Raw genomic sequence first — 25,887 nt, 5'->3', positions numbered from 1 at the left:
GTGGATGGAGGGGCACCGAGGACACAGGGGTCCGGCTGCCTCTTGCTCCCAGGTGGGGGGCTTGGCAGACGCTGCGAGGCGGGGGCCAGCAGCCTTCAAACCGCCCTCTGGCTGCGGACCCTCCTGGCCGCCTCGGACACGGGTGCTTTCTCCCCGGATCGTCACTTCCACTTTCCTGGAGGGCGGCCCCCTCTTATCTAACGCTCGCCCTCGTTTCATGTGGCCCCAAATGCCCTCGGTCGGGGGTACGGCTAGCACACGCAAGTCCAAGTGCCCGTATCCGTGCTCTGTGTTTCCTGTTGGGGCCGGGACCAGGGAGCTGTGAGGACACAGTGGGAGACGGAGGCTGGAAAGCGCCTGAGAAGGGCAGGAGTTAGGAAACGAGGCCGAGGGGGAGCAGGAAGTACCCGCCAGGCCCGCCAGGCCAGGGGAGCTGCTGGGCTGGGCCAGCGGGGCTGCGCGCTGGGCTACTCTGGGGCACGAGAGGAGTGAGGGCAGCCGTACCGGACATGCTCTTGGAGACAGGGAGTAGGAAATGTGGTTTGGGCCCCAGAGAAAGGCCGGAACGGGTGGGGAATTCAGGGAGTCACTTGCCGAAACTGGGAGCAGCCCCGTCCAGGGTGGCAGAGGCGGCTGCCAGGGAAAGGGGCGGGGCAGAGACAGGAGGGCGGGGCGCCGGGGGCGGGGCAGGGCTGGTGCTTGATGATTTGTAAGACCGGCACCGCGTGGGCCGAGGGGCACCCCCGCGCTGGTGGGAGGGTAAGTCACCCTGCCTGCGGACTGGAGTCTGCAGAAGGAGGCGCCCTGTTGGCGGGAGGGCCAAGGAGGTGGGTCTTGAAAGGGATACTGTGAACTGAGCCGAGGGCTTGGAAAGTCTCCCCAGAACCAGCAAATGGGGGGCATTTGGGCTCATGTTCAGTGGAACACTAATTTCCTACAGACTTCCATGGAAATGGACAGACAGACGTCCCCAGCTTAGGGACAGGTATGTTCCTCAAATTACTTTCCAGGCTCCTTGCTTAGCCCTCAGATGGAATGTTCCGGAAAAACCAGTGTTAAGGGCCAGCCAGGCTGGTTCACAACAGCCCAGGTAGATTTGCAGCGGATGCTGGCAATCCCGTTTCCACCACGCCCAGCCTCGGCTTATAGGCACTTGTCACGAGAAAGTACATCTAGAGCCCCAGTAAGACACTGTCTCCGAAGTTGCCAGGCCCTGGTGGAGTGGGCCCTGCACAGCTAGGTGGCCACGCGACGTGTGCAGAGATGGTGTCTTTTCTGATTTGCCTGATCTGCCTACGGTCTGAACCCGCTTCTGAAAAAGGACCCTTGGCACGTGGAGGGCTGAGGCTAAAAGAGTGCCGTAAATCTTCAATTTAAAGCATCTTAAACCCCCTTTCACCTCACCACGTTTCCAAGGCAAATTCAAAATGACAGTTTGGGCAAATCCTCGATGGCCTCCCAAATGCGAAAAGAGGTTTAGATATGGTTTTCACGCCACGATATGGAAATGTGGGGACAGTGCAGTGGTGAACAGGGACCGAGAAAGATGCTGTCCTAAACCAGGGCTGTCCTGCAGTATCAAGGGGAGCAGTGGACACTCAACATGGTAACCACGGTGCTCACATCTGCTGGTGTTTCCCTCAAAGTAAAAGGCACGCAAGGCTGGGATCGCATTTCTGTTCAATCGCAGGCGGCGCACAGAGGTGACTCATGCGGCCAAGATGTGCGCAGAAGTGGGAAGAGGCAGTGGGAGGAGGGAGCCCCTTTGGGGAGCAGAGCAGACGTGTGGGCTGTTAACCCCAGGTCACCCCAGATGGCAATTCTGCAGGGCCCAGCCCACCCTCCATCAACTGGGCTGGAGGAGCCCCAGCCAGCCAGTCCTTTGGACGTTGTGGTCCCGGCAGGGCTTGGCCCAGGGACAGGGTTGGAGGCAGGTGTCTGTGGAGGGGCTGGACCTCCTCCCCTAGTCTGGTTTGGGGAGGCGGGGAGGGCCAGGGCAGATCTCCCTGGGGGTGGGGCTGCAGGGATGAAGATCCACTTACTTGGGGCTTCTCTGGTGTCACAGTGGTTAAGAATCCACCTGCCAATGCAGGGGACGCGGGTTCGATCCCCGGCCCGGGAAGATCCCACATGCTGCAGAGCAACTAAGCCCGTGCGCCACAACTGCTGAGCCTGCGCTCTAGAGCCTGCAAGCCACAACTACTGAGCCCGCGAATCACAACTACTGAAGCCCGTGCGCCTATAGCCCGTGCTCCGCAACAAGAGAAGCCACTGCAATGAGAAGCCCACGCAACACAAGGAAGAGTAGCGCCCGCTCACAGCAACTAGAGAAAGCCCGCGCGCAGCAACAAAGACCCAACACAGCCAAAAAAATAAATTAAAAAAAAATCCACTTGTTTATGTGCTGCTCTCAGGTCTTAAGTGTAGGTTGAAAAAGACCAAGTAAAAAATAAGACGACCTTTTTCTGCAAAAAGAACATTAAAATAGCAGTCATAGGTCAGAACGCCGGCCTTTGGACCTGCGGGTCACTGAGGTTTGGAGTGCTGTCAGAAGACTCCAAACTGGATTGATCTCCTCCAACCTTTGCTCCAGGCCCGAAAGGCCAGGGGGTGGGGGATGAGGGGTGGTACCCGCCGCACCTGTCCGGCCAGCCTTGCCAGGTTGAGTCCCCAGTCCCGCCCCAGGTGCCGCAAATCCCACCCACCCCGGTCTCCCCATCCCGCCCCCGGTCCACCATCCCCCATCCCGTGCCTCCTCCCTCCCAGGCTCCGGGCTCCAGCTGCTCCTGGCGCAGGAGCAGGTGCAGCCCCTCCCGCCCCCTCATCCCTTCGGGCCCCGCCCTGTCCCTCCCGCGCCAGCCGCGCCCCCGCCCTCCCCTGACATTCCCATTCCTCCCCCCCGCCCTCCTTCCCCGCCCCTCCCCCGCCGCCAGCCCCGCCTCCCGGCGCCCGCGGCCCGGCGGAAAGACCGGAGGCGCCCCGAGTCCCGGGAGGTGGACTTGGCACCCCCGGCCCCGCGGCCCGGGCGCCCCCTCCCGCCCCTTTCGGCATGGAGTCTGCGGGGCGCGCGCAGGCGGCGCGGGACCGCGTCCCCAGGTAGGCGCACGAGGCCCGGGCGCTCCTGGCCCAGCCCGGGGTAGCGGGCGCGAGTGCCGGTGGCGTGGAGCCGGCGGGCGCGGTGGTGCCCGGCGCCTGCGCGCCCCTGGGCGGCCCCTGCGCTGCGCACGCGCCCGCGCTCGGCCCGCCGCCCCTTCCTGCACCCGGGAGGGTGGGGCGGAACACGCGCCCCCCACGGGGGGCCCCGGGCGCCGGGCGCCGCAGGTCCCACGTTCCACGTGCGCGCGGAACTTTACTCTGGGTCTTTTTGTGTCGTAGGATCGATCCGTACGGGTTTGAAAGGCCTGAGGACTTTGATTATGCAGCTTATGAAGAATTTTTTTCCACCTATCTGACGATACTCACCAGAAGAGCCATAAAATGGTCCAGACTGCTAAAGGGAGGCGCTGGTGTCCAGAAGAGTGTGACACGTGAGTTCGGAGCCTGATCCTCCAGGCGCGCAACAAGTGACCCGACCGACGGGTGACGGGCGCGCCAGGGGGGTCAGGGCTTGGGGTTCCTTCGGGTCTCGGATCTCGGGGGGAAGGCTGCCGCGAGCCCGGCTCGTATCCCGCGCAGGCTCGCAGGTGAGGGCGCTGCACGGTCAAGGTGCAGGCCCTCCTTTCTTCCCTCCGGCATGAGGCCTGCTTGTCCTTTGAGATGGATGGAGACCATGGCCTTCTTTCCAGAAGAAGGTGGATTTCCTGCTCCTCCAAATGAGAGTGGCCAGGGCTGTGCCCTTGCGCGGTTCTGGGCAGAGCTCTCCCTGACCCCCGCAGAGTGAAAGCGGGGTCCTTCCCGCACCCCCCCACCTCTTCCCCTGCTCTCCTTGGGGTTCTTCCCCAGCCCCAGGCTGTGCCCTCGCCTCCTTCAGGTCTGGATTGGATTGCCACCTCCAGGAGATTTCCCGTCTCACCTCACAGCCCCACACTTCCTGTCCTTTCTTTGCCTGTTTTCTGTTCCTCCCTGTCTTATGCGGTGTGGGTCCTGCTTATTTTATCCTTTGTTTCCCCTGCTGGGATCAAAGACCCCTCCCTGCCGGCTGGCTTGAATGGATGATTGCTTCAGTGTTTGTTGAATGAATGAATGGAGTGTTTGCCTGCAGTGTTCCTCGCGCTGTGGATAGAGGGTAGACCGTGGGTACCTGCGGGCAGGTGGTGAGGGGTGGACGGGGATGTGCCCCGGGGAGCTAAGGAAACTCAAGTATGTGGGGCAGAGGGGCTGCTGGGGCTTCCTGACCTGGGACATTAATGACAATTAAGGGGTGAGGGTGGGGGTCCCAGCCACCAGGTACTGAGTTGTGACCAGAGTATTAGGGGTGTGGTGAGGAGGGCCCGGCGGTGGAACAGGGGCCCTGCACCAGGTCACAGGTGGGCACACGTTGCACCACCAGGCAGAGAGAAGTCAGTGTTTAAGCAAGGGGGTGACAGGTCAATTTTTGCCTTTCAAGGGGCCCCCAGAGGGGCCCCAGTACGCAGGAGATGCTTGTGAAATACTTGTGGGATTAATACGGGGGGGTGGGGTGGAGGCAGGTGGACCTGGACCTCGGCCTCACCCTGGGCTTCACCCTCAACCAGGCCCTCCCTCCTCAAGGCTGTTACTGGTGGGCAGTGTTTAGTAAAAACATGGGTAAACTAGTGTTTCATATAATCATCAGCCTGAAGGGACCTCAAAGGTTGACCCTTCTTGCTTTCCAGACCCCGAAGCTATCCTGCATGATTGTACGCCGAGGTCCATCCCTGCGTTGCTGCTGGTGTTAACGTGTTTCCAGCAGACCTCGGCTTCATTTTTTCCCTTTTGATTTGTTTTTAAACGTTACACACAAATATATAAAAATAAATTTAATTTTTGCACATGGGAAAACATCGTAATCACACTAAAAGATGTGAATTGAATTGAGTTTCTCTGCTGCCCAGGCCCCAGTCTCCCGTAGAGGTGACCGCTGGCGACTGTCCCACGTCCCCCCAGGAACAGGGCGCACTCTCGGGCTGTTGTTTGCTTTTTAATGCAGGACCAACCTAGACCCAGGGGTCCAGCTGACCCACAGGTCAGTTAACGCAGAGAATCATGGCAAGATGTACATGTGCGCATGAGCCTTTGTTTTTATATGAAACACACGTGCATGTTTATTCCTCTTTGATTTTGTCATTTGATTCTATCCTGTCATCTTTTCTTTGAACAGGGAGGGTCCACCAATTCTGTATCTTTCCTGCCGGAGCCGTACTTAACGCGTTGTATCTATTTTCCAGTGTCGGGGTCTTTTTTTCCAGGTGGATCGGGAGTAACAGCACTCTGAGTGCAGAATCCTTCCAGATCTCTAGTCTTTTCCTCGACTTTTGAGGTGGTCTGATTTAAAGGTTTTGTTTTGTTTTTGCTTTTGCCTTTTGGAGCACTTACCAACTTTTTCTGAAAATTTAACTTGCTTTTATTGAAGTAACAATTATTTTTCTGCTTTAATTTTTTTTTTTTTTTTTTTTTTTTTTTGGCGGTATGTGGGCCTCTCACCGTTGTGGCCTCTCCTGTTGCGGAGCACAGGCTCCGGACGCGCAGGCTCAGCGGCCATGGCTCACGGGCCCAGCCGCTCCGCGGCATGTGGGATCCTCCCGGACCGGGGCACGAACCCGTGTCCCCTGCATCGGCAGGCGGACTCTCAACCACTGCGCCACCAGGGAAGCCCTTTTGCTTTAATTTTTAAAAAATATATGCAACCTTCGTTAAACTGTCTGATCATGGCAGCGAGTATACTTGGCGTACAGGTTTAGGAGCAAATATACTTGATCCCTGGTGAGCCTTTGGCCTGGGGATGGGGTCACCGTCGAGCTGAAGCGGAGAGCATAGTGACCTGAAGTTCTTTCAGGAAATCCAGCGAGAGGCATGTGGGCTCGCAGGGTTCTGTGGGCCAGGGCGTTGCCACTGGAGCTGGTGTGGCTTCCGGGTGTGACGGCTGGGGAGGCTGCAGCACCCACAGGGCTCCGAGGGAGGGGCAGTCGGCATAGACAGCAGTGGACGTGTGATCCAGGAAATGGACATCCAGTTTTTTCCTGCCAGACGTTCTGGGCTGGCCGTGGTGCCGTCGGGGGTGTGGCATCCCAGGGAGGGGAGGCCGTGTGAGGGCTGTGGGACCCAGCTTGTGCGGTCAGAGCCAGGCAGCCGCGTTTGGAGCCCTGCCCCTGACACCAGCAAGCACGCCCGAAGACCACCTTTGCTCTCGTGCCTTCACCGTTTCTGGCTTTTTGGGTCCTACTGTGTTCGTTCTCTTTTTTTGAGAGGACTTCGGTCTTGTCTCCAGTCACACGATTACCCACGAATCCTGGCATCCAGCAAGTCTTCAGATGACAGCTGAAACTCACCCTGCTTGAGGACGCTAGCTATGGATACGATGAAGCTTTTCTTTTTCTTCTTCTTTTTCTTTGTCTGTGGCGAGTATCCACCGGGAGCCTGAGATCGCTTGCTCTCAGTGCTCGACCTGGAAACTGCCTTTACGTTCCTTTCCGCCTTGGTGTAAAGGCACTTGGTGAGGGAAAAGCTCCGTCCCGTTTGCTTCTTCTGTGTCTCCTGCCTGGTGGGCTAGGGTATTAGCACCATCTAAATGAGAATGAAGTTGCAAAACATATTTTAAAGACAAATATAAAAAACCTGGGAATCTGCTTAACTTTTTGGGGGCAGACGGCTGGGAGTTAATTCTTTGCGGCTTTTACCATATATTTTACACTTCTCCAAATGGCCAGGAGGACGCATGGGTTAGCCCTGCCCTTGGGGAAGCGTCAGTCTCTGAGGATGGGAAAACCGTTTTCTTTCTCTTCCAAAGAAACTTAGTAAATTCAGATAACAAACAACGAAAATAACAGAAGCCTTTATTCTCTGAAACTTCTGGGTGTTGTTACTGCTCTTAAGGCAGCCGAGAGCCCCGAGTCCTGACTGTGTTTCAGGCACTGGGCTGTGCTTTGTTCCCATTTCACAGGTTAAGAGACTGAGGCCTGCTCAAGGTTGGGGCTGGTGAGGCAGGGTGAGGCGTTTAACCAGTGTGCACTTTCCTTTTTATACTTTATATTAATTTTAAAAACTTTGCAGTGACATTCGCTCTTCTTGGCATACAGGTCTGTGAGTGTAGACAAATGCAGTTAGGTAATCCCCGCCGCAGGTGAGGTTCAGAACAGTCGGTCGCCTTCAGGAGCCCCTCCTGCACGATCCTGGGCAGCGGACCTGCAGGCCTGGACGTCGGCAGAGGCCTGGGTGGGTGTGGCGGCAGCTACAGGGCAGCGGGAGGGACCCTGAAGGTGTATTGGCGTCTCTCTCCGTTTATGTAGTTCTTTGATTTCTCTTTGCAGATGTTTTGTTAGATTTATACCTAAATATTTCTCCTTTCATTTTTGGTGCTGTCGTAAGTGATACTGTCTCAGTGTTTTTATTTCAGCGGTTTGCTGTTCATACGTGGAGTTACTGTTGATTTCTGCGTGTCCTTTCCTTTTGCTCCGTCTCAGTGGGAATGGCCCCTTCCCAAGTTAGGCCTGACCTGTCCGTCCCCTTGCTGTTGCGTGAAGAGGATTAATTCACTCTGGGTGCGGCTGGTCACGCTGACCCCTGAGGGCTCCTGTAAATCGTACTAAGTTGGAGGGTAGACTTCAAAACGTCACGTCCCCATAACAGAATGACCAGACCAAGCCACGCTGGCCAAGGACGTTCTGGCCCAGACGCGATCCTACAACATGCTTCTAAACTGGCAAAGCGTTTCTCGAGTTTTCTTTGCCTTTGGCGGATGGTGTTAAAATCTGTCCTTTCCTCCCTCTGGGCATCCCTCGTCATCCCGCATCCTTCTGCACACGTTTGCCGTGCGTTTGCTGTCCCACACGCCCTCCCAGGAGCAGGCAGTGCTCGAGGCATGGCCTCCGGGAAGCCTCTTTTCAGATGCTCCCGTACAGGTGACCGTCAGTTTGAGTGACAAGATTTTAGCGATGCTGCTTTTCTTGACCGTAGCCTATGATCTTTTTCTGTTAAATACGGCTGGTGCCTCAGCGTCCGGCACAGGCCGAGGAGCGGGCAGGGTGAGGAACGGAGGTGACCCTCACAGCCCGTATTCTTGTGCTGACAGCGAGCTAGAGGTACCAGGGCTGCTGCAGCCTCCGGACTGTGCTTAGCCTGGGGACGGAGAACGGAATTATGTAACGAGCGCATGTATCGATTTGGTGGAGGTGCGTGAAGTTTTGCACCTTTTTTTTTTTTTTTTTTTTTGCGGTACGTGCGCCTCTCACTGTTGTGGCCTCTCCCGTTGCGGAGCACAGGCTCCGGACGCGCAGGCTCAGCGGCCATGGCTCACGGGCCCAGCCGCTCCGCGGCATGTGGGATCTTCCCGGACCGGGGCACGAACCCGTGTCCCCTGCATCGGCAGGCGGACTCTCAACCACTGCGCCACCAGGGAAGCCTTGCACCTTTTTTTATGTCTGATTGAATGATTTCGGCGAGAGCCAGAAGCAAACTCTGTGGTTTCTGGCCTCGGGAAGCGCCCAGCGGTCTGGGTAAAGCTGCCCCCTTCCCTCCGTTTCAGTGAAGCGCTACATCCGGAAGGGCGTCCCGCTGGAGCACCGGGCCCGCGTCTGGATGGGGGTGAGCGGAGCCCAGGCCCAGATGGACCAGAACCCCGGCTACTACCTCCATCTCCTCCAGGGAGAAAAGGATGACAGCCTGGAGGAGGCCATCAGGACAGGTGACGCACGGGGTCCGTCCCCTGGGATATGGGGGCTGGGCGCCACCCCCAGAAGGAGACTGTTAGCACCCGGTGATGCTGTGATGTTGATGAGGAAAGTTACGTGGTTAAAGCTGATTTCAGTTTTCTGAAAGGAAAATCAAAACTCAGGCATTCACGAGGGGAGGAGAGTGATTTGAACCGGCTCAGGAAATATTTGTGTGTCTAGCTAGGTGGTAAGGAAAATGGTGCCAGAAAGACCACATTTCTGAGAAGAATCCCTCCAGGAACGCGAGGCCGCTGAGCTAGCAGTCAGTACAGGAGGGACGTGGGCTGGGTGACCCCCGCGGACTCGCAGACACAGCTGCGCGCGTGCAGGAAGCCACACACCAGAGACCTCTCTTTATGTCATACTCTGAGTGTCCAGGCTCTTCAGAGTTCAACGTACTCAAAGAAATGTTTAACCTGGATTGAATAATTAGATTTTTAGGAAATACACCTGCCTCTCTGGCCGTAACAGCTTTTGAGAACTACAGATTTAAACACAAATACTTCATTTAAAAAATTTGATTACTGTGAATGTCAGAGAGGTTGGACTGACTTGTAACGTTGAGAAAGTGGTGTGTCCCCAGCGTGAGAGCTGGAGACGGGGTGGGGGGCACTGGGGCGCTGAGCCTGCTGGCTGCACCCTGATGCCACGGCAAACCCCGGCCAAAGGGCTCAGAACAGACGCTGCCATGGCCCTGCGGGCACACGTGCGGGGGTCCCTCCGCAGGGCCAGACGTGCTGATTCAGGGCGGGAAGAGACCTCAGGTCCAAGCGAAGGCCGATCGTGTTAAATAAGGTAGAATGTGGCTGTTTGTTTGAAAAATGAATTTTAAAGGATCTATTTAGTGCAGAGTTTTTGATACATAAAATTGACCTTTCTGTCTTTCCAAACTGAACCTCTGTCCCCATTAAACACTAACTCCCCATCCCCTCCCCCGCCTCCCACCGTCCACTCTGTCTCTATTGACGCCTCTAGGGACTTCATATGGCTGGAATGACACAGCATTTGTCCTTCTGCGTCCGGCTTATTTCACTGAGCGTGATGGCCTCGAGGTTTGGCCTCAAGGTTCACCCACGTTGAGCGTGTGTCGGGATTCCCTTCCTTTCTGAGGCTGAACAACGTTCTGTTATGTGTAGAGACTGCGCTATGTTTACCCATCATCTGTCCACGGGCACTTGGTCTGCTTCCCCGCTCTGGCCACTGTGAGTTTGCTGCACGAACGGGGGTGTGCAAGTGACTCTTTGAGACCCTGCTTTCCGTGTTTTGGGTACATGCGTAGAAGTGGAATTGCTGGGTCCTGTGACGATTCTAGGTCTACTTTTGAAGGGTCTGGATCAGTCGTTTTATAGGGACAGGGCGGGTGCTTCGTGCCACGGAAGTGCAGACCAAACGTCCCGCTGCGTCTGCCTCCAGCATGGCAGTGGGGTAGGCGCAGAGAGATTTCAAAACACGGAGAAACGTCTCATCATAGAAGACGTTACGTGGCCACGAGCACTGATCACTCTAGTCTGAATTAGTGAAAAGCACACAATTCCCTGTGGTGGATGCCAGTTTTTGGAAGGTTCAGAATTCCAGGAAAAAACTCTTCTTTGTAAAAAACATACAATGAAAACTTACGTGCTTTGAGGCAGGCAGTGTGCTGTTCAGCTCAGAGCTGGTTTTCGTGGGCAGAGCCCAGGCCTGGGCCAGAGCCCGGGGGCAGAATTCCTGCAGCAGTGGGGAGGCCTCCAGCCGTCAGCTGTGTCCCAGAGTCCCGCTGTCACGTGGACACCATTGCTCTGATCCAAGCAGGGCCAGCGGTTGTTAGTTGACCCCCGCCCTCCTTGCTCTGCCCGCGTCCTCGCTTCACAGGATCGCAGCTCCTTAAGGCAGGCGTCCGGCCCGGGCGGGGAGGGGGGCCAAGCAGCGGCAAGAGGCGGCCGGACTGTCCTGCAGACAGAAGCCGGCGGCGATGAGCTTATCTCGGGCCGGACTGTCCTGCAGACAGAAGCCGGCGGCGATGAGCTTATCTCGGGCTGGACTGTCCTGCAGACAGAAGCCGGCGGCGATGAGCTTATCTCGGGCCGGACTGTCCTGCAGACAGAAGCCGGCAGCGATGAGCTTATCTCGGGCTCAGTTTTCCCTTTTGTCTGTTTCTCTCTAAACGGGAATCTCAGGGTGTCCTGCCTCCTTATGTGTTCAGTCTTCAGAACTGGGAAAATTCTCCGAAGTTTTATGTAACCTGTTCACCTGTCACCCCACCTCACCCCCGGCTAAGCGGGGGGCGCGGGGATGGCAGGAACCGCCAGGGCCCGAGCAGCCCGGCCTTATCCAAGGATCCCGCTCTGTCGTCCTTGCTGACTCCAGAGGAAGGGCTGCTGTGCCCACCTGTGTCCCCGGGCCGGGCTGCCGCGGGACAGGGGCCCCGGGGGGCCGCCTCTGCGCCCCCGAGGCCGGCTGATGGTGGAGGTCAGGAAGGGTCCGGGTCCGTCGCAGAGCGTCTCTGTCCCCAGCCCTGAGCGGCCTGCGCCGCGGATTTCCTCACAGACATGAACAGGACCTTCCCTGACAACGTGCGGTTCCGGAAGGGCTCGGACCCCTGCTTGCAGAGGACCCTGTACAACGTGCTGCTGGCCTACGGGCACCACAACCGTGGCGTGGGCTACTGCCAGGTGAGCCCCCGGCGCCCGCAGCCCCGGCAGGGACGTCAGCCTGGTCCTGGGCTGCCAGGTCCTCCCCGACACAGGCTGGGACTTCACCGTCTCCCAGCAGTGCCAGCCACGGAGACGGGGCAGGGGGAAGGGGAAGCAGCTGAGTGAACACGGGCTGCGGTGACCAGCATCCTCTCGTCCTGGTGCAGATGCTGGGCACGTGTGTGTGTGTCTGAGCGTGCACGCGTGAGGTGGGCCGGCCCTTCGAGGCTGTTTCCAGAAGCCGGATCAGCCGGCAGTAGGAGGTGACAGGGGTCGTGCTTCCTGCTGCGCGGAGCTGCCCGTCAGGTGGCAGGAATCAGTTCTCGTTCCTCCCTGGAGACTCTCCTTCTGGAGCATCGAAGGGACAGTGTTCACGGCCTGGAAAGCGAGGGGAGCTGGGTCGGGAGGCGAAGGGACCGCGCCCTCCCGCCGTGCACTCCGGAGGCTGCCGGGTCCCGGCGGGTGTGGGCAGGGGCCAGGGGCTGCGGCTGGGGGCTCCTGTCCCTGCGTGTGAGGCCTCTGCCCCCCGAGCCGGAGGCCAGGCCAAAGCGTCCCCGAGAGGAAGACAGGCCCTGGGCGGTAGCACCTACGGCCCCCGGTGGCTCCAGGGCTGGGACCACGAGCGCCGGGCCGGGGGCAGGGGACACGGATGCCTACTCGGGGCGGCCCCAGCAGCTCGTGTCCCATGTGGACGGCACGTGGTGTGGCCTCGGCTCCGGGGGGACGGGGGGTCGCGGGAAGGAGTGAGGCAGGAGCTTTGAAAAGACCAGCAGCAAAGACACGTGAGGACGCCGTTCACAGAGCGGCCGGTGTGATCCCCAGGTTGTTTTCAGGCCGCTGTTCCGCAGCGGGTACATGCGGGAAAGACGCAGCTGGGCAGATCTGTTCTTCCGAGGTAATCCCTGTCGCTGTCACTTGTTACGACTGCCCTTAACGTCCTGTCCTGGGGCAGGAGCTGGCCTTCAGGAGTCGGGGAGACAGGGCAGCTGAGAAACTGTCCTTAGATTATTCTAGCTGCTGTTCTTGTGGGTCTTAAAAATAGGGTTAAAAAATAACCCACACAATTTTAAACATGAGCCTGATGGAAATACACGCATGTATGTACACACACACACACACACACGTATGAGCTTCCCGTGGGTGCCGTGACATCGTGCCGCCGGCTGAGAGGCGCACAGGACAGGAGTCGGTCGTCTCTCAGCCCCGCAGGCAGGAGTCCGAGGTCCGGGGGTCGGGGAGCTGGCTTCTCCATGGCTGTCTCGCTGGTGACCCGTAGCCTCTGTGGGGGGTGTGTCTGGGTCCAAATTCAACTTGTTGGTTGACGAGAGCTGGATTTTCCCCTTATTGCTAGAGAAATACGTGTTTATTTTAGAAGTTGTAGAGAAGCAGCAAAGAAGAAAGTGGAAGTCACCCGAAACCCAGTCTGGCAGGAGGGGCGCTGACTCGGCGCTCAGCCACCGCTGCTACCTTCCGGGTCCGCCCGCCCCTGGCGGCTGAGGGTCCTGAACTGTGTGTACATGGCAGCGTCTGCCCCCTTGGCGCTGTGCACCCTGAATTTCCCCAAATGGGCTCTATCACGAGATTCCACTTCAACGTCCCCGAGCGTCAGACCACGCGCCTTACCGCTCTTAGGAAGTGTGGTCACTGGTGTAGTTTCCCCCCAATAGTTTAATGCACACGAGGCCCTGGCCTGCTCTAAGTCAGGAGTCATGGGCCCAGCTACACGTGTCGCTAGACGGCAGAGCCTCAGACGCCGTAGCTCCACTGAAGGGTCGTTCCAGAACCAGGCAAGCTTTAGGGAAGAGCCAGGGACACGGAAAGTTAGCCGTTAGCCGGGCGATTACAGAGTCTGCGGGTGGTCCCGACCTCAGTGAGTTCCTTTGGTTCTTTTGTCTAATTTCAGGGAATGAACTTTCTAGCGGGCTATCTGATTCTGGTGACAAGGAGTGAAGAGGAGTCCTTTTGGCTGTTGGACGCCCTTGTTGGCAGAATACTCCCGGGTACGTTGAGTCCTCGCGGTAAGAGCGGAACTGTCGCTTTCTGGTGTTGCCGAGACGATGTCACTGACAAGTCAAGACGTGACGAAACGGAAGGAACTGTCTGAGAGTCGAGGTTGAAAACCTTCTTGCAGTTGAGTTGAGATAGGAGCGCGATAGATGCAGGTCCCAGCAGGCGGCGATGCGTCTCGGGGCCCGGACGTGGCCGAGCGGGCTCTGAGCTCCTCGTCTGGGTCTGCGCCGCTGGCGTCTGGACCGTGGGGACTGTCGCGGCCGTAGTGAGCAGGCCGGCGAGCGGCCGGGCTTCTGTAGCCTTCATTGCTGGGCTCGTGAATGGCCATGGGCGCAGTGACCGTCAGCTGTTGTGGCTACTGCTTTCGAGGTGAAGATCATTCCTCTCGTGCATTTCTACTTTTCTGTTTATTACTGAATGTTAATTGTTGTAGTGAATAAACCACCACCGGTTTCTGTGATGCGCCGCGTAGACGGTGAGCTGCAGAGTAGGGTCCCTTTGGGACAAGAAGTGGCCGGAGCCGTCTGGGGTGGGAGAGGACTTGGGCAGATGTGACCCCCCACAGCCGCGATGGTGGTGCTTGGTCCAGCCGCTGGCAAAGTCCTGGTGACTGTGGACGGGCTCCGGCTGCCCACGCGACGAGCCCTGGTGGTCTTGTCTGCTGTGCCCGCCTCCCCCAGGACCACCCGGGAGAGCAGCCGCCCGTCCTGGAGGCTGCGTGTTCGGATGCGAGGGCGGCCGGGGCCCGTCCAGGCTCCAGGCTCGCCTGCATCCGCTCTCGTCTGGTCCGTGGAGCAGCCACACCACACATGCCAACCACCGAGTCCCCTTCACGGACGGCAGCACGGAGGCCTGGGCTCAGATCCGCAGCTCTGGGCCCCCGGGAGGTGAGCCTGGGCGGTGCCGTGAAGAGGGGCCCTCTCCTCGGGCCTGTGCCGCTGTTAGCAAGGGCTGGGGGGATGCCGCCCGCGGGGATGGAGGACGGAGCCTGAACAGCTGTCGGGGAGAAGGTGGACAGGCTTCCAGACAAAACGCCAGCACGGCTCCGTGGTCGCCGTTTGCTCAGTTAGGCCAGAGGCTGCATTTTGATGAACGATCCACCGTGACCGATCCCAGGGGCTCTTCGGGGGTTTGGGGAAGCCTGGTGGCGACACAGCAGCGGGACCGAGATCAACAGAGGCCGTAAGGGCCGACCTAGAGGAACAGAAACGCAACAGTGGCCCCCGGGGTGGTGCGTCGCACAGGCTTATTTTAAGGCCATAAAGTGTCATTTCTGATGATTATTAGGTTCAGTCAACTAAACTACAATGGAAATAGGCCCATCCTTCTGCAAGGACAGGGCATCGTGGCCGGGCTTAGATCACAGGATGGCCCAGACCGAAAATGGCTTCTTTTACGTCAAGATAGTTATGTCTGGGTCTCTTCCTCGGGGGAACCCCTACCCTATCTGCCCTCAGACTGCCGAGCCTGCAGAGAAGGGACGGGGGGTGGGATGGGCTGGGCCAGCTTGGGATGTCACATTGATGATGAGTCAGCCCACTTATGAACGAACACGCTTGCGTCCTGAGAGCTGGTCTGACCCGTTTCCCCTTGAGACACGGGAGCCGGGCGACGATTGCCCCTCCCGGGAGCAGCCCTGCTGAAGCCAGAAGGCGTGGCCCAGACAAGGGCGGGCAGGGCTCATTGTGGGGGCGACAGTACCCGGGCCCCCCGGGCCCACCTGCCCCTGCAGCAGCGCTCCCCTCTCCACGTGCTGACACAGCCGTTGGGCTGTTTGCAAAGTGAGGCGATCCTGGGAGAAGGCCTGGCTTCGGGGAGAAGGCTCAGGCCTGTGGCGGGTGTGGGGTGTGACCTTGACTATTTTGGGAGCTGCCCTAAGCCTGTCTGTAACCGAGAACGAGGCCGTGCTGTGCTCACGGCTCCGCAAATCCGCTGTCTCTGCCGCGCTCTCCTGAGACGGCTCAGCACCTGCAGGACGGGAAGCGGAGCCTGCCCCTTGCCCCCGGGACCAGAGCCAGAGCGCTGCTAGTTGAGAGGACAGGACAGCCAGCGGCCCTAGGGTTTAGGAACAGAAGTGAGAGGAGGGTATGGGAGGGAAGGAAGCTTCAGTGCCAGGTATTTATAACTGAACAGGCTTCTAGTAACTGATTTCTGGGGTCTTTAGTACTGAGCGTGGTTTAGTGTGTGCCCGCGCTCTGAAAACCGGTGGTGTGACTGATGTCGTGTCGATACTCATAATGATTCTATTTTAACCCAAATACTTAATTAACAAGAACGTCTTTCCCTTTGCTGTGGTGAATGACCAAACTGTGTGTGGCAGCGGGCACAGAACGCGTACCAAGTTTTCCTATTTTATTATTTTTTAAAATTATTTATTTTATTTATTTATTTTTGGCTGCGTTGGGTCTTCGTTGCTGCGCGTGGGCTTTTCTCTAGTTGCGGCGAGCAGGGGCTACTCTTCGTTGCGGTGCGCGGGCTTCTCATTGCTGTGGCTTCTCTTGTTGTGAAGCACGGGCTCTGGGCACGTGGGCTTCAGTAGTGTGGCCTGCGGGCTCAGTAGTTGTGGCTCGCGGGCTCTAGAGCACAGGCTCAGTAGTTGTGGCATGTGGGCTCAGTAGTTGTGGCTCATGGGCTCTAGAGCACAGGCTCAGTAGTTGTGGCACGTGGGCTCAGTAGTTGTGGCTCACGGGCTGTAGAGTGCAGGCTCAATAGTTGTGACACACGGGCTTAGTTGCTCCACAGCATGTGGGATCTTCCCGGGCAGGGCTCGAACCCGTGTCCCCTGCCTTGGCAGGTGGATTCTTAACCTCTGCGCCACCAGGAAAGACCCCCTGTTTTATTATTTTATTTTATTCCTGTTTTTACAGCAAAGTTTAAGCTGTCATGTATTATAATACATGACATTAAGCTAGAAAATTCCTTGGCAAGAAAGTGTTCATTCAAAAGACAGTCACGCAGTTGGAAGCATTGGTCTGTCTGATGCTCTCCTGTAACGTTCACCTGCATCTTCTCCATGAGAGGAAAATAGGACACGTGACACAAGAGTGTGGGGGGGTGCCCAGGACACTCTGGGGGGGGTGCCAGGACGCTCACACGTTCGGTTTTCCCGTCCATCCGTCAGCGGACACTTGGTTGCCCCCACTGTTGGCTGCCTGATCTTGGGTTGCAAACGTCCCGGCTTCCCATCAGGTTGTGACGGATGCCCAGCGGGGCACTGCTGTCCAGAGTGCTGGGACCTGGGGCCCCACTCTGGGCATTACTCCCAGGAGTTCCTGCATCCCTGTGGCTGGGACCTTGCCCTGGGTCACCCTCTGGAAAGGGTCGCTGGGCGTGGTCCCCCTCATGGCTAAGGGGGAACGAGGGTCACGGGTGTCAGGGGCTGTGGTTTGTGGGGTCCACGTCCCCGCTTCTCCCCTGTCCCCGTGCAGATTACTACAGCCCCTCGATGCTGGGCCTGAAGACGGACCAGGAGGTCCTCGGGGAGCTGGTAAGGACCAAGCTGCCGGCGGTGGCGGCCCTGATGGACAGTCACGGCCTGCTGTGGACCCTGGTCGTGTCGCGCTGGTTCATCTGCCTGTTTGTGGACGTCCTGCCCGTGGAGGTGAGGGCGCCTGGCTCGGACTGGGGCCGACTAGGCGGCCACGCGCTGACCCGCTGTCTCTGCCTCTGCAGACCGTGCTTCGCATCTGGGATTGTCTGTTCAACGAGGGCTCTAAGATCATCTTCCGGGTGGCACTGACCCTCATCAAGGAACATCAGGCCTTGATCTTGGAAGCCACCAGCGTCCCCGACATCTGCGAGAAGTTCAAGGACATCACCAGAGGGAGCTTCGTGACCGAATGCCACACCTTCATGCGGGTGGGTGTCAGCGCCCTGCCGCCTCCCTGCGCGGGCCGCCCGGCCCTCCCCCCTAAGCAGCCCAGGGAGGGGCTCCAGCCCTTCCAGGCCAGCTTCTCCTGGAGCCCGGGGTGCCCAGCAGACCCAGGGTGGTCACCCTTGCTCCCCTCCTGCGCCGTCAGCCCAGGGGTGGGGCCGGGTGCCACCTGGGGCCCCCCAGGGAGCCCCGTCACATCCACACCTTGGTTTCTCCCGGGCCTGGGAGGTGACCGCCCCCATCCCAGGCTTTCCCGATGACCCGGTCTACACCGGGCCCCCCATTTCTGTTCAGCCCTACGCCTGTTGACTTCTCTCCGGCCTTGGTGGGGTCATGCCTGTCTGTCCCTCCCCACTGGGTCCCGGGCCTGGCGCAGGCTGTGTGGACAGCTCAGATCACCTGAGTGAACGAAGTGGATGCTGCGTCCCGCAGGCCCAGGGGGGCGGGGTTTACAGGGACACTGGGACACTGGGATCGGGGGCGAAGCCCAGGCCTGGAGTGACCCTGGGAGGGGGGAGCGCTGACCCAGACGCCCGGCCCGTCGTGTTCTTCAGCTTCCAGTTTGAAACAGCTGCACTGATGGCGTGCCCCCTCCCCCACCCCCCAGGGTACGAGGCCCTGGCGAGGAGGTCCCGCAGCCTAGGGCTGTTAGGTGTTTGGTTTCAGTGAGTGAAGGCCCCGGTACAATTCACCCTTTACCTGGAGATTTCAGAGCTCTTCAGTGCCTTCCACTCAGCGGTGGTGCAGCTGCGTCCCTGGGCCCGGGCGTTTTCTTCTCCCCAAAGGGCGCCCCAGCCCCAGCTAATGCCCTGCTCTGTCCCCGTGGCTCGGCCTCCTGGACTTTGGCGCAAATAGAGTCAGACAGTGCAACTCTGGCGTCCGGCCCTTGGGCTCGGGCTGATGCTTCCGAGGTGGTGCGAGTCTGTCTGTGGAGCAGGGCCCCCGCACGCAGTAGGTGCTCAGTTAGTGCGAGTCTGTCTGTGGAGCAGGGCCCCGCACGCAGTAGGTGCTCAGTTAGTGCGAGTCTGTGTGGAGCAGGGCCCCGCACGCAGTAGGTGCTCAGTTAGTGCGAGTCTGTGTGGAGCAGGGCCCCGCACGCGGTAGGTGCTCAGTTAGTGCGAGTCTGTGTGGAGCAGGGCCCCGCACGCGGTAGGTGCTCAGTTAGTGCGAGTCTGTGTGGAGCAGGGCCCCGCACGCAGTAGGTGCTCAGTTAGTGCGAGTCTGTGTGGAGCAGGGCCCCGCACGCAGTAGGTGCTCAGTTAGTGCGGGCGCCTGGCCTGCTTGTGTGATGGCTGCGGGCGGACGTGTGTCCACGGCGGGTGTGGCCGGTGTTCCAGCCCAAAGGTGTTCTGGGCCCTGTGAGCTGAGTGGACGCAGAGGACTGGCGGGGTGGTCTCCCCACACGGCAGAAAAGCCACTGCGTAAAGACATGTGTCTGCCCACGACAGGTGTGGCCATCATGGGACGCTGGCGGGGAGGTGGCCCTGGTCTTATTTTCTCAGGGGTCGCTACAAAATTGTATATGCATTTCAGCAAAACTGCAGTTCATAGGTCAAACCTCTCTGAAATCCTGTGTGAGAACATCTAGAATTTCCTTGAGAATGAAAGCCGTGATCTCATTGGCAGCTGAGAGCAACATAACGGGAAGAGGACAGCTGAGCGCATCTGAAGAGTCTGTTCTCAGGGCATCGCCCGCTCAGAACTTGCTCCCAGGTGCTCCCACCCCGCCCCCCAGGCGCCTTCTCTCCTTCTCGTTGTGAAGCAGTTTCTCTGTTACTGGAAGCAAGTCTGAGGAGTCCCTTCCTGCTTCCACTTCTCAAATCTGGTTTCTTCCTTGCTTAGTCTGCTCACCGACGGTCCCGACCGGCTTCCGAGCTGCTGCGGGCAGAGTCAAAACGAAAAGAGCCCACGCAGGAAGGGCAAAAGCAAAATCAGGGCTTCCGTGCAGCAACGGACACCAGCAGCAGAGTGAAGAGGGAACTCACAGAACAGGAGAGACTGTGCACACCACGGCTGCTAAGGGGTCAACATCCAGACACACAGAGACCACAGCACAACAAGGAGCCAAGGAATTACATTTAAAAATGGGCAGAGCGGATTTCTCTGGTGGCGCAGTGGTCAGGGGACACAGGTCCGAGCCCTGGTCTGGGAAGATCCCACATGCCGCAGAGCAGCTAAGCCCATGCGCCACAACTACTGAGCCTGTGCTCTAGAGCCTGTGAGCCACAACTACTGAGCCCACATACCACAACTACTGAAGCCCGCATACCTAGAGCTTGTGCTCCACAACAAGAGAAGCCCACGCACCGCAACGAAGACCCAACACAGCCATAAATTTTTAAAAAAGAAAAAGAAAAATGGGCAGAGGGACTTCACTGGCGGTCCAGTGCTTAAAACTCCACGCTTCTAATGCAGGGGGCACAGGTTTGATCCCTGGTCAGGGAGCTAAGATCCCACATGCCGTGCAGCGTGGCCAGAATGTTTTTAAAAAAGTTTTAAATGGGCAGAGGGCCTGAGTAGATCCTATCCAAAAAAGACATACAGGTAGCCAACAGGTACACGAAAAGATGCTCAGTATCGCTCGTCATCAGGGAAATGCAAGTCAAAACCACAGTGAGCTATCGCCTCACACCTGGCCGAATGGCCATCATCAAAAAGACCACAAATAACAAATGTTGGTGAGGATGTGGAGAAAAGGGAACCCTATTCATACATTATTGGTGGGAATGTAAATTGGTGCAGGCACTGTGAAAAACAGTATGGAGGTCCTCAAAAGACTAAAAATAGAACTACCATAAGATCCAGCAATCCCACTACTGGGCACTTATCCAAAGGAAATGAAATCAGGGTCTCTAAGAGACCCCAGCCCGCCCACGTTCACTGCAGCATCACAGTAGCCAAGGCATGGAAACAACCTGAATGCCCATACGGATGCATGGATAAACAAGACATGGTCCATCCATGCAGCGGGGTTTTATCCAGCCTCGAAAAGGAAGGTCCTGATACCTGCTACCACGTGGATGAACCTGGAGGACATTATGCTTGGTAATTTGTCACAAAAGGACAAAAACTGTCTGATTCCACATATGTGAGGCCCCTGGAGGAGTCAGATTCATAGAGACAGAAGCGGGGTGCTGGGGACAGAGTTGGGTTTGGGAAGATGAGAAGGTTCTGGAGATCTGATGCCCAACATGTGAACATAGCTTACACCACCCAGCCACACACCTGGAGTGGCTAGGATGTAAATTATTGGTGGGCCAAGAGGTTCGTCGTTTTCTCTGCAAGATGGCTCCAGTAGCACTTAGTTGTCTTTAACTTCATTCAAAACAATTTTGTTCAACAGAGTTTTGGAAGTCCTAGCCACAGCAATTAGAGAAGAGAAAGAAAGAAAAGGAATACAAATTGGAAAAGAAGTAAAACTGTCACTGTTTGCAGATGACATGATACTATACATAGAGAATCCTAAAGATGCCACCAGAAAACTACTAGAGCTAATCAATGAATTCGGTAAGGTTGCAGGATACAAAATTAATGCACAGAAATCTCTGGCATTCCTATACACTAATAATGAAAAATAAGAAAGAGAAATTAAGGAAACAATCCCATTTACCATCACAACAAAAAGAATAAAATACCTAGGAATAAACCTACCTAAGGAGGCGAAAGATTTGTACTCAGAAAACTTTATAAAACACTGATGAAAGAAATCAAAGATGACATAAACAGGTGGAGAAATATACAGTGTTCTTGGCTTGGAAGAATCAATATTGTGAAAATGACTATGCTATCCAAAGCAATCTGCAGATTCAGTGCAGTCCCTATCAAATTACCAATGGCATTCTTTACAGAATTAGAACAAAAAATTTTACAATTCGTATGGAAACACAAAAGACCCTGAATTACCAAAGCAATCTTGAGAACGAAAAACGGAGCTGGAGGAATCAGGCTCCCTGACTTCAGACTATACTACAAAGCTACAGTAATCAAGACAGTATGGTACTGGCACAAAAACAGAAATATAGATCAATGGTACAGGATAGAAAGCCCAGAGATAAACCCACCCACATATGGGCACCTAATTTACGGCAAAGGAGGCAAGAACATCCAATGGAGAAAAGACAGCCTCTTCAATAAGTAGTGCTGGGAAAACTGGACAGCTACATGTAAAAGAATGAAATTAGAACACTCCCTAACACCATACACAAAAATAAACTTCAAATGGATTAAAGACCTAAATGTAAGACCAGACACTATAAAACTCTTAGAGGAAAACATAGGAAAAACACTCTCTGATATAAACCACAGCAAGATCTTTTTTGACCCACCTCCTAGAGTAATGAAAATAAAACCAAAAATAAACAAATGGGACTGAATTAAAAGCTTTTGCACAGCAAAGGAAACCATAAACAAGACGAAAAGACAACCCTCAGAATGGGAGAAAACATTTGCAAATGAAACAACAGACAAAGGATTAATCTCCAAAATATATAAACAGCTCATGGAGCTCAATTTCAGAAAAACAAACAACCCAATTAAAAATTGGGCAGAAGACCTAAATAGACATTTCACCAAAGAAGACGTATAGATGGCCAAAAGACACATGAAAAGATGCTCAACATCACTAATTATTAGAGAAATGCAAATCAAAACTACAATGAGGTATCACCTCACACCAGTCAGAATGGCCATCGTCAAAAAATCTAGAAACAGTAAATGCTGGAGACGGTGAGGAGAAAAGGGAACCCTCCTGCACTGTTGGTGGGAATGTAAATTGATATAGTCACTATGGAGAACAGTATGGAGGGTCCTTAAAAAACTAAAAATAGAACTACCATATGATGCAGCAATTCCACTACTGGGCATATACCCTGAGAAAACCATAATTCAAAAAGAGTCATGTACCACAATGTTCACTGCAGCTCTATTTACAATAGCCAGGACATGGAACCAACCTAAATGTCCATCGACGGATGAATGGATAAAGAAGATGTGTCACATATATACAATGGAATATTACTCAGCCATAAAAAGAATGAAACTGAGATATTTGTAGTGAGGTGGGTGCACCTAGAGTCTGTCACACAGAGTGAAGTAAGTCAGAAAGAGAAAAACAAATACCGTACGCTAACGCATGTATATGGAATCTAAAAAAAAAAAAATGGTGTTGATGAATCTAATGGCAGAGCAGGAATAAAGGTGTAGACAGAGAGAATGGACTTGAGGACAAGGCGGGGGATGGGGAGGGGACGCTGGGGCAAAGTGAGAGAGTGGCATGGACATATATACACTACTAAATGTAAACCAGATAGCTAGTGGGGAGCAGCCGCATAGCACAGGGAGATCAGCTCGGTGCTCTGTGACCGCCTAGAGGGTGGGATAGGGAGGGTGGGAGGGAGACGCAAGAGGGAGGGGCTGTGGGGATGTGTGTGCATACGGCTGATTCGCTTTGTTGTGCGACAGAGGCTAGCGCAGTATTGTGAAGCAGTTATACTCCGATAAAGACATGTTTAAAAAAAAACAATTTTGTTAGATTGTATTGTGACTGCTGTCATATCAGCATCCTTTTAAGAAGACATCAAAATTGGTGAATTTTTGTGTAACCATTTTAATATTGAAGATGGAACGAAAAAAGCAACATTTTCAGCATATTATGCTTTATTATTTCAATAAAGGTAAAAACGCAACCAAAATGCAAAGAGATTTGTGCCGTGTATGGAGAAGGTGCTGTGACTGCTGGAACGCGCCGAAAGTGGTTTGAGAAGTTTCGCGCTGGAGACTTCTCGCTGAACGAGGCTCCACAGTCGAGCAGACCAGTGGAAGTTGATAGCGATCAAATCGAGACATTAATTGTGAACAATGTTATACCACGTGGAAGACAGCAGACATACTCAAAATCTCCAAATCAAACGTAAATCATTTGAACCAGCTTGGTTATGTTAATTGCTTTGATGTTTGGGTTCCACATAAGTAAGCGAAAAAAAACCTTCCTGACCATATTTCCACATGCAATTCTCTACGGAAACGTAATGAAAACGTTCCGTTTTTAAAACAAATTGTGATAGGCGATAATAAGTGGATACTGTACAATAATGTGGAATGGAAGAGATTGTGGGGCAAGTGAAATGAACCATCACCAACCACTCGAAAGGCCAGTGTTCATCCAAAGAAGGTGATGCTGTGTATATAGTGGGATTGGAAGGGAGTCCTCTATTATGAGCTCCTTCCAGGAAACCAAACGGTTAATTCCAACAAATACTGCTCCCAATGAGACCAACTGAAAGCAGCACTCGATGAAAAGCGTCCAGAATTAGTCAACAGAAAACAACACATAATCCTCCATCAGGATAACGCAAGACCGCATGTTTCTTTAATGACCAGGCAAAAGCTGTTACAGCTTGTTACAGTTTGTAAGTTCTGATTCATCCTCGGTATTCACCAGATGTTACATCTTCGGATTTCCATTTATTTTGGTCTTTACAAAATTCTCTTAATGGAAAAAAATTCAATTCCCTGAAAGCCTGTAAGAGGCACCTGGGACAGTTCTTTGCTCAGAAAGGTAAAAGTTTGGGGAAGAAGGAATTATGAAGTTGCCTGGAAAATGGCAGAAGGTAGTGGAACAAAAGGGTGAATACATTGTTCAATAAAGTTCTTGGTGAAAATGAAAAACGTCTTTTATTTTTACTTAAAAGCCGAAGGCACTTTTTGGCCAACCCAATATGTGGGTTTTACCACAAAAACAAAGAAACACCAAAAGAATGAAAATTGGACAAGACGTTACCGAATTTTAATTCCAGGAGCTCAGAGCCTCAGACTTCAGAATCTGAGACATTTTATGGATTGGATTCAAAATTTTTAAAGTACTAAACGTGACCCAAGTGTAACGAAGCAAGACCCTGCGGGCCTTCCCGGGGCAGACCCCTCCCCCACCTCCTCTGCTGTGGCTCCTCGAAGTACCCAGACAGTCGTATCTCACGCACGTTTCCTGAGTTTTTCAGATGCTAAAACCACCAAGGAGTGTGGCCCCCAGCCCTTGTGGCGCCTGAGGATCGATAATGTGACCCTGTGACCTCACCGTCTACCAGAGAACTGTGCAGAGCTGATCACACACCCTGGGACCCCTCCCGCTCTGGTCTTGAAAATGCTTTGCTGAAACCCTTCCGGGAGTTTGGGCCTTTTGGGGGCACAAGCCGCCCATTCTGCTTGCTCGGCCCCGCAGTAAACCCTTCTCTGCTCCAAACTCCGGCCGCCCCACCGGGCTCCCCAGGCCCCTGCCCTCCTGGGGCGAAGGTCAAAGGGGCTGTGCGTTCCCAGCGCCACGGCTGGCCGACTGGCCGCACGGGGAAGCCGCAGACTCTGCGGGCAGTGTCTGGGCTGATGGCTGAGTTATTCTGTCACTAACATCCTTTCGGTTTTAAAAAGTGATGGAAACAGGTGACCTTCCTTCGCTCACTGACCAGCGGGCCTCAGCCCAGCCTTTACCAGGGGCAGGAAGGGGAAACGCATTGCGGGATCTAAACTAATCCCTTTCTGTTCCAGAAAATCTTCTCGGAGCCTGGGAGCCTGTCCAGGGCCAGCATCGCCAGGCTGAGGGAGCGCTGCCGGGCCCGGCTGCTGGCGCAGGGCTGACCAGCCTTCAGGGCATCGGGCCGCCACCCTCCACACTCCAGCCGGGAGCAATTTAATTGTCATTCTGTAACGTAGCTCTTCAAGTCTAGCCCTTCGTGTTTCTAAATATATATTTTTACCTGAGACACTGATAATATATACGTAACGTGTGCGATTGTGTTTATTCCGTCGGCACCTGTCAGTCTGCATCGGCTCACCAGCCACTGAAAACTAACCCCTAGCAGTGACTTTTGCGTCAGTGTCACTGGTGCCAGTACTTACCGTCCTTCCTGCAGGAGAGCAGTGGCCTCCAGGGGAGGTTTGCGCACGTGACCTCGCTGCAGAAGGTAAGTTTTTCAAATGATTTTTTAAAATTATCGTGTTACGTGACGAATAAACCAGATGCACGTGTGTAAGATTTAAGGCCTGCAAGTCAGATCTGGGCTGCGTCATCCCGGACCCCTGGAGGGAGAAGATGCCCCCAGCGAAACCCCTCCGCTCAGGGCTGGAGGCCCTGGACCTCCACCCTGGCCCTGCCTCCCTCCCTCTGCGGGCTCTTCCTCTGGCTGAGAAACCCACAGCCCGGGCAGGCTGTCCTGCACAGGACACACGGGGACAGGTGGGCTTTTCCTGGAAGGAACCACGCGACAGGTTCCCCTCCGTGGCAGCTCACCAGCAGCACTGCTAGGGCCTGGGGCACGTCACTGCCCAGGGCTCCACGAAGGCAGACGCACCACCTCCACATGGGCTGGGTTTAACTTAACGTGTTCCTACTGTGTGTGATGCTACAAATCCCACCACGCCTGCCAAGACGTGACCCTGCAGGACGGGCCAGCTGCTGGTCTCTCCGGGCTCAGGCCTGTACCACCCACACCGCAGAGAAGCGGAGGTGGACATGCAG

At 55.3% G+C, this 25,887-nt stretch overlaps 1 protein-coding gene across 1 annotated transcript; it reads left to right on the top strand.

The window, feature by feature from the left end:
- Positions 1 to 2,942: 2,942 nt before the first annotated feature.
- GRTP1 (growth hormone regulated TBC protein 1) lies at positions 2,943 to 25,153 on the top strand. The gene is made up of 8 exons (XM_079903070.1): positions 2,943 to 3,096; positions 3,376 to 3,527; positions 8,639 to 8,797; positions 11,352 to 11,476; positions 13,401 to 13,497; positions 16,936 to 17,108; positions 17,180 to 17,365; positions 24,918 to 25,153. Exons 1-8 carry the CDS (start codon positions 3,050 to 3,052, stop codon positions 25,005 to 25,007), a joined length of 1,029 nt encoding a protein of 342 aa, XP_079759196.1. The 5' UTR covers positions 2,943 to 3,049; the 3' UTR covers positions 25,008 to 25,153.
- The last annotated feature ends 734 nt before the right edge of the window (positions 25,154 to 25,887 follow it).

This window comes from Stenella coeruleoalba (assembly GCF_951394435.1).
Source record: "Stenella coeruleoalba genome assembly, chromosome: 18".
Taxonomy (NCBI): domain Eukaryota; kingdom Metazoa; phylum Chordata; class Mammalia; order Artiodactyla; family Delphinidae; genus Stenella; species Stenella coeruleoalba.
The sequence above is the reverse complement of the archived record's forward strand: the minus strand, read 5'-3'. Positions and strand labels throughout refer to the sequence as shown.